Here is an 8,709-nt window from a genome sequence, read left to right as displayed (position 1 = left end):
TGCTCTACATATATCTAGATCACCTCAGAGGGTTATGTGAGTTAACTAGGTCTCACAGTGGATCCAACATGATGATGTCATCTTGTACAGAAAAAGAGAATAATCTCTGATACCTCAGGATCACATCTCTGCTCTACATATATCTAGATCACCTCAGGATCACATATCTGCTCTACATATATCTAGATCACCTCAGGATCACATCTCTGCTCTACATATCTAGATCACCTCAGGATCACATCTCTGCTCTACATATCTAGATCACCTCAGGATCACATCTCTGCTCTACATATATCTAGATCACCTCAGAGGGTTATGTGAGTTAACTAGGTCTCACAGTGGATCCAACATGATGATGTCATCTTGTACAGAAAAAGAGAATAATCTCTGATACCTCAGGATCACATCTCTGCTCTGCATATATCTAGATCACCTCAGGATCACATCTCTGCTCTGCATATATCTAGATCACCTCAGGATCACATCTCTGCTCTGCATATATCTAGATCACCTCAGGATCACATCTCTGCACATCTCTGCTCTACATATATCTAGATCACCTCAGGATAACATCTCTGCTCTGCATATATCTAGATCACCTCAGGATCACATCTCTGCTCTACATATCTAGATCACCTCAGGATCACATCTCTGCTCTATATATATCTAGATCACCTCAGAGGGTTATGTGAGTTAACTAGGTCTCACAGTGGATCCAACATGATGATGTCATCTTGTACAGAAAAAGAAAATAATCTCTTATATCACAGAGCTGTTTGACAGAGGTGAGGCGTCAACAGTGGCTGTTTTACACACTATAGATAGATTTAACCTAAATAATCCTACACCTCCAGTGGTCACAGACCCGAGGAAGATAAAGGGATGTTTGTGTCACAGCTTTAGGCTTTTTTTTTATCTTGTCCTCAAGTAATATTGAGACAACTGAAGCCTGCACACACCATTCACTGTGGCAGGACCTGAACTTGTGGAATAGTATCGATATATACTGTTATATAATAATACAGTTATAAAATACAATATACATAATTATTAATTTAATATAATATTATTAATAATAATACACAATCATATACCCACCTCAGAGGGATGGATGAACCTACACATCTGCTCTTGAATCTCATCGTCACTGTAATACAATATACCCATGTAGTGCTTCGGGTTTCAGTTTGTGCTTCACAGTATTATAGTATCATAGAGTAACTGCTTAAAATAGATGGCTAAACTAGGTTTTAAAGGTATTCTGAATAAAACAGTGAGACTGTAGGTGAAGTTGTTTTGTTTTATTTATGTATAAATCAGATGAAAAAACACCACGCTTTTGTTGCATTTAAATAAATAAATTCATAACACAATGTAAAAAGGAAACTGCTTGAAATGGCTCACATTTTTTATGAACAAATCAAGTTCAGATAAATTATTAAAGCATGAAAATGGCAGTGTCTATTAGCTGGATTTGGTGAAGGACTCATACAGGGAGGTGAGCTGGAACTTCAGGTCCTGGGCATAAGGGTCCAGTTTGCCTCTCAGGTCTTCAGCGTAGGGGGCCAGGCTCTGTTCGACCAACTTGGCTCTCTGGGCCAGCTGGGTCTGGAGGTCAGCAGCTAAGGGGGTCACACTGGTCTGGAAGTCCAGCAGGTGCTGGTCCACCTTCTGCTTGAGCTCCTCTGTGTAGGGGCCCAGCTGGGACTGCAGCTCCTGCACACTCTGCTCCAGACTGCTCTTCAGCTCCTCACTCTTCTGGAGCAGGGTGGCCTTCAGGGATTCGGAGTCCAGAGACCCAGCATAGGGGGCCACAGCATCCTTGAGCTCCTCCACCTTCTGCAGAACCTGGGCTCTCATGTCATCTGCGTAGGGCTCCAGTTTCCCCTTAACGGTAGTCAGGTCCTGCCCCAGACGCTCTCGCAGCACCTCAGCCTCCTGGGTGATCTTTGTCATGAGCTCTTGAGCCAGAGGGGTCATCTGGGTCTGGAGGGTGACTGCATACTGGCTGGCTGCATCGGCACTCTCCGTGAGTTTGGCACTGTCAGGGAGAGATAAATCATTTAAATACCTCGTTTTCACAAGTTAAAGGACAGGATCATTTCTTTTAAACTCAAACACTGTCTTACCTCACTTCCTCTCCCAGCTGAGACTTCCTGATCGTCTGAATGGTGTCCTCCGCCGTGCGTGTTGCCTGGGCAACGTAGTCCCAGAACGCATCCGTCAGCTGCTCCAGCTGTGGCTTTGGCTCATCAGCATAGAAAAGGTTGGCATGGCAACCTGTGGCCAAAAGTAGTACAGTTTAGATGTCGATCACAGGGCTTTAAAAAGTCTCCTCCAGGTGCTATTTCTGTTCTAACGTAGTTTAGAAATAATGAGATCAGAATTTCATTCTTTAAATTAATCAACCGATCATTGAATGAGTGAAAAGAAAACTCACCAGTTAAAACAGCCAATGCGAGCACAACGATGACCTTCATGATTCTGCGATTAACTGAAATAAAAAAAATATGTCAAATAAATATCAACAATGCATTAATTTTTACATTGGAAAATCAACACCATAATCCTGAGATCATACGCTAACTCTTAAACAATATATATTTTTTTAATGTTACTTGTTACATTTTATCCCAATGCTCTCTCACCTCTTTGTATGCTGTTAGTTGCTGAATGCTGTGGTGTGGTGTGTCTGTGTCTGTGTCCTCCTGTCTACACCGTCGCTACATATATACTGGGTGGCAGTTAGGAGTCTTGTGCTGTGGCGTCCAAAGTCCAGGGGGCCGTGCCCCGCAGTCAATCACCACCATCTCACCTCCTCTGGTCCGAAGTCCAACTGACACCACCACCAGGCAAGACAGTCATTAGCCGTGACCCAGGAAGCCTTGAACTCTGGGAAGAATGCATTTAATGATGTTTAGGCTGTAAGCATGAATGATGGCAAACAGTTACTTTCTTACCCCAGATTACTCAGAAAGCAATGATAAACACACGATGGTATAACCACGGACACCATGGTATTTATCACTTTATATTCCAGCTATGTTTCTTTTCTCAATATCACATTACCAGACCAAATACCACACTTACCCTTTACCAAAACACTACCAGAACCATCATGATTTCCCTCCACCTCCATTTCCCAACCTGCCTGTGTGAGAGGTGAGGAAACAGAAATAGCACATGACTTGAGTTAGTATGACGTTAGCAGGTGATCTCTTCTCATTTAGTAGTGCCTTGTAGTAGAAGCAGGTAATGCTACGGTGATACTGGTGCCATTATTACATCTGGCCCCCATTTTGTCTCAATTTGGCCAAGCAAGTCTTCTTTTTTTTTTTAAGAATAAGTATACGGTTGACTGGCAGACAAAACAACCAGGCATAAGCATTCTGTGTTTGGCTTGCAGAGTTAAAAATGTGGCCTCTATGAGCTATCAGCTGTTATGGTGTGACATAGCATAGGGTAGCTAAATGCCAATGTAGCCTCTTTGACATCAGCTGTAATGGTATAACATAGCATATGGTAGCTAAATGCTAATGTAGCCTCTATGAGCTGTTATGGTGTAACATAGCATATGGTAGCTAATTGCCAATGTAGCCTCTATGAGCTGTTATGGTGTGGCATAGCATATGGTAGCTAAATGCCAATGTAGCCTCTTTGACATCAGCTGTAATGGTATAACATAGCATATGGTAGCTAAATGCTAATGTAGCCTCTATGAGCTGTTATGGTGTAACATAGCATATGGTAGCTAATTGCCAATGTAGCCTCTATGAGCTGTTATGCTGTGGCATAGCATATGGTAGCTAAATGCCAATGTAGCCTCTTTGAGTCATCAGCTGTAATGGTATAACATAGCATATGGTAGCTAAATGCTAATGTAGCCTCTATGAGCTGTTATGGTGTAACATAGCATATGGTAGCTAATTGCCAATGTAGCCTCTATGAGCTTCTATGGTGTGACATAGCATATGGTAGCTAATTGCCAATGTAACCTCTTTGAGCTGTTATGTTGTAATATAGCATATGGAGCTAAATCCCAACTGGCTCAATAAACAGCGCTGTTTAAACCCTAGTCAGGCATGACTTCTATTGGTGCATATTGTCCTGTAATTCACAATTCCCTTAAATGAGAGGGCAGCTGCGGTAGCCTATCACATAAGTTAGCATTTCCAGGTCTGTGACCTATATCCATCAGGCCAGTCCTAAACACTAAATCAGATCACACACACAAAAGACACAGCACCCTTTGCGAGGAGCTGTGACAGAAACAGGCCCAACATCACAACCATATTCACCCATTGAACACATGTATGAATGGTATTGAATCCTTGTTTTGGTTTAAAGATGACAGTTGGACTTTAGTGCCGGGACTGCAAGTCAGCCACACCAGAAGGATCAATGTAAACAAATAGGTTCTTTACAGCAAGGCACTAACTCCTGGACTTTGGTCTGGGTAATACTACACCATATGCTGCCGGTCACTATATAGTATATGTTTATGAAGGACACATCTCAATCATCACAGGCAAACCTGAAAACGCAGACGGGAGTGGAAACATACAAACGAGGAGCTAGGTATTTAATAGAACATCTATGGGTCTTTAAAATTCCAAGAGTAGGTAAGAGATTCCTCTGTTCACCAGCTAATATTTTTTTTTTTCTGACAGGTTATCAACAGAACAATGATGCTTCTCATAGTGCTCACCCTGGCTGTCTTCACGGGTAAGGCTTTATCTTCAAAAGAAAAGCTTTTGTTAGAGGGTATTTTCAGTTCATGAGCTATTTTAAATATTGCACAATAGATACTAACGTTGATGTGAGAATGCTCTGAATCTAAAGTCTGAATCTGTTCATAATTTCAATAATTTTCGTCGACAGGTTGCCATGCCCACATATTGTATGCTGATGAGCCTAAACCACAGTTGACAGATTCCTTGTGGGACTATGTCGCCAAGGAGACAGAGGTGCTGAGAGAGCGTCTCAGGCAGGACCTGACTACAGTTAAGGGGAAACTGGAGCCCTACGCAGAGGACATCAGAACCCAGGTTCTGCAGAAGGTGGGAGAGTTCAAGGCTTCATTGGTGCCTTATGTGGAGTCTCTGAATGCCAGGGCCCTGACAGCCACCCTGCTCCAGAAGAGTGAGGAGCTGAAGAGCAGTCTGGAGCAGAATGTGCAGGAGCTGCAGTCCCAGCTGGGCCCCTACACCGAGGAGCTCAAGCAGAAGGTGGACCAGCACCTGCTGGACTTCCAGACCAGTGTGGCCCCCTTGGCTGCTGACCTCCAGACCCAGCTTGCCCAGAGAGCCGAGATGGTCCAGCAAAGCCTGGCCCCTTACGCTGAAGACCTGAGAGGCAAACTGGACCCCTACACCCAGGACCTGAAGACCCAGCTCACCGGCCTCTATGACGCTTTCACCAAGACAAGCTAAATATGACAGGACCCACAATGACAGTAATTATGTCATACATTATAAACACTTTATGGTTCGTCCAACTAGGTCAATGTGTTGAAATTATTTGTCCTTGCCCTATGTTTTGCACTTGGAGCTCATCTTTCACTAGGGAAGTCTATTTTAAGGGACCTTTAATGGCAAGCTTTCATTTCTGTTTGTCATTTGCAGTCCTCCCTATGTACTGGCTCTGTATCGCTGCTATATTGCTGTATTTCTGTTTCCTTAATGGCTGTGCATTCATGCTTCAGCTGTTGCTGGTAAAAACACAAATAGTGTACCTCCCTTCAATATACAACACAAGGATGTGTCTTTTACTGTGCTTTGTATTCTTTGTATATATGTACGTTGCTGCTGCTTCTCTGCGGATCTCTATGTCAAAGTAACTCTTTTACAGATACATGACTTCTCCTGACAGAAATGCCATTTTCACACAAATCTTGTTTGTCTTTTGAAGCACAAAATCCTTCCAGATACACTAAGCAGTGGTGTTACCTTCCATACGTAAACACTAAAATAAAGGATTACATGTTATATTGTGGTTATTTGTGTGAATATGTAGACGTCCAGAAGCAGGATAAGACCTTCTTCAAAGTCTATGGGACATTCATACACAGATTGAAGAAATAGGTCATACAAAGTACGAGCAACTGTCACATGCAGCTGTTTGATTTCTGTGCTACCTCACCTGTGGGGTCTGAGGACACGGAGCTGTGCCTGTGCCTACCTCACCTGTGGGGTCTGAGGAGACAGAGCTGTCCCCGCCTCACCTGTGGTGTCTGTCTGAGGAGACAGAGCTGTCCCCGCCTCGCCTGTGGGGTCTGAGGACACGGAGCTGTCTCTGTCCCTACCTCACCTGTGGTGTCTAAAGACGCAGAGCTGTCCCATGTGTCTACCTCACCTGTGGTGTCTGAGGTGCTGTCCCATGTGTCTACCTCACCTGTGGTGTCTGAGGTGCTGTCCCATGTGTCTACCTCACCTGTGGTGTCTGAGGACACGGAGCTGTCCCATGTGTCTACCTCACCTGTGGTGTCTGAGGAGACAGAGCTGTCCCATGTGCCTACCTCACCTGTGGTGTCTGAGGACACGGAGCTGTCCCATGTGTCTACCTCACCTGTGGTGTCTGAGGTGCTGTCCTCTGTGTCTACCTCACCTGTGGTGTCTAAGGACGCAGAGCTGTCCCCTGTGTCTACCTCACCTGTGGTGTCTGAGGTGCTGTCCCATGTGCCTACCTCACCTGTGGTGTCTGAGGTGCTGTCCCATGTGCCTACCTCACCTGTGGTGTCTGAGGTGCTGTCCCATGTGCCTACCTCACCTGTGGTGTCTAAGGACACAGAGCTCTCCCATGTGCCTACCTCACCTGTGGTGTCTAAGGACGCAGAGCTGTCCCATGTCCATTTCAATCTTGTTTAAAGACTTTTGTTTCAGCTCATTTCACAGCCTAGATTAGGAAGCTTCAACCTAGGAGCTCTGAATCTCCTGTGACTTTATATGTATATACAGTAAATATACGTGTATATATATCCTATATAAACATATATCTAGGCCTGTCAATGTAATTTTCCCTTGAGATCCCTCACATATAGAATGGATGATCAACATATGTCTGGTCAAAGACTTCAATACCTCACATTTCACATTAAAAGTACAACATTTCAACTTTAACATTTTGGAATACCATGAAAAAAGAGTGCAAGGGTACAATAAACATGCTGTTTGCCCTGCCACCATTTTACACAGGTGCATTTTGGAAATTGTTTAACAGTTTTAAAATTCATTGTGCAACGTTAGCTGTATTAATTATGCAAATACCTGATAGATCTTCCCTTTCATACCAATTCCATTAAAGGCACATTGTGCAGTTTCTAGTGGCATCTAGTGGTGAGGTTGCTGACTTGTTTCCAGCTGAAGACCCTTCCCCTTACATGTTCAAGTACCTAGGGAGGCCATCAAATGCCATGACAACACATTATCTCAAGTCCTTCTCGAGTCCTTCTCGAGTTCTTCTCGAGTCCTATCTCAAGCCCTTTTCGAGCCCTATCTCGAGTCCTTTTCGAGCCCTATCTCGAGTCCTTTTCGAACCCTATCTCGAGTCCTTTTCGAGCCCTATCTCGAGTCCTTTTCGAGTTCTTCTCGAGTCCTATCTCAAGCCCTTTTCGAGCCCTATCTCGAGTCCTTTTCGAGCCCTATCTCGAGTCCTTTTCGAACCCTATCTCGAGTCCTTTTCGAGCCCTATCTCGAGTCCTTTTCGAACCCTATCTTGAGTCCTTCTCAAGTCAGTGTTTTGGGTTATCTGTTCTGGGCTACATTAGAACCATGGTGGACACCATGGAAGATCACCCGCTCCCTCTGAAGACACAGAGGGATCATTCAAAGCTAAAGAAAACAGAAAGTTTACAGACTATTATACTTTATACTAATGAAAACATATTAATTATGAATACAATCTTCTATTTCTACTGATGGATGCCACTAAAAACTACGCACTGTGAGTTTTACAATGTCATGTTGAGATTAGTTTCAGTGATGAGTAAAATACAATTCACAACACACTTGACCTTTTAACCTTTAAAAATGCATTATTCTCTATAAACAAAGTGTTCCAAACACTGTACATGCTTAAGAAGTATGTAAAATTAAGAATTAAGAATTTTTAGAAATCTGCCTTCTGAAATACAATGTAGGCTACAGTTTATTTATGTTTTAAAGGTCAACATGTTACATAAACTATCTTTATAGATAATGCATTAGCCTTAAAGATGCAGTCTGCAATTTGGTTTTGGTTTTACATAAGGATGTTGATGTTTGAGCTTAACAGCCAATGAAATGACACCCCGTCTATCCTGCTGAAGAACTGTGCTGATTGGCTGGGATTGTTTATGGCTCGGTCCAAGCCACTGTGTTTATAATAATAAATAATAATAATTCATTTAATTTGTAGTGCACTCTTAATATAAACAGAATCTCAGAGTGCTACATAGTTAAAAACAGCCCATAACAAAAGCATAGTTTAAAGAATATTACGTTTTTAAAAAGTAGGAAACGCCTTTCTGAATAAAAAGGTTTTTAGGCCAGTTTTAAAACAGTCTGGAGTCTGTGTTGCCCTTAAGAGGTCCGGGAGGCTGTTCCACAGGCGCTGTGCTGTTTGTTTGTTTCCTATTTACAGAACCCAAACTGTGTACTGTGATGGCCCAGCCGGTGAGCAGTGCCCCACATGGCTGAGTACAGCCAAACGAAGGCAATAAAGAGGCATGGT

The 8,709-nt window shown here is 43.2% G+C and overlaps 2 protein-coding genes across 2 annotated transcripts; one reads left to right on the top strand and one right to left on the bottom strand.

Moving 5' to 3' along the window:
- Positions 1 to 1,464: 1,464 nt before the first annotated feature.
- Positions 1,465 to 2,492, bottom strand: LOC308380310 (apolipoprotein A-IV-like; the record flags this gene model as incomplete). The annotated part of the gene is made up of 3 exons (XM_080857609.1): positions 2,441 to 2,492; positions 2,130 to 2,280; positions 1,465 to 2,041 (listed from the first exon to the last, which is right to left on the bottom strand). The coding sequence occupies exons 1-3, from the start codon at positions 2,478 to 2,480 to the stop codon at positions 1,465 to 1,467; spliced, it is 768 nt and encodes a 255-aa protein (XP_080713735.1). The 5' UTR covers positions 2,481 to 2,492.
- A 2,196-nt stretch (positions 2,493 to 4,688) lies between these two features.
- On the top strand, positions 4,689 to 5,432 carry LOC308380722 (uncharacterized protein; the record flags this gene model as incomplete). Its single annotated transcript, XM_080858127.1, has 2 exons — positions 4,689 to 4,725; positions 4,882 to 5,432. The coding sequence occupies 2 exons, from the start codon at positions 4,689 to 4,691 to the stop codon at positions 5,430 to 5,432; spliced, it is 588 nt and encodes a 195-aa protein (XP_080714253.1).
- Positions 5,433 to 8,709: the final 3,277 nt, after the last annotated feature.

The sequence above is a fragment of the Sprattus sprattus genome (assembly GCF_963457725.1).
Source record: "Sprattus sprattus genome assembly, chromosome: 19".
NCBI classification, from domain to species: Eukaryota; Metazoa; Chordata; class Actinopteri; order Clupeiformes; family Clupeidae; genus Sprattus; species Sprattus sprattus.
The sequence above is the reverse complement of the archived record's forward strand: the minus strand, read 5'-3'. Positions and strand labels throughout refer to the sequence as shown.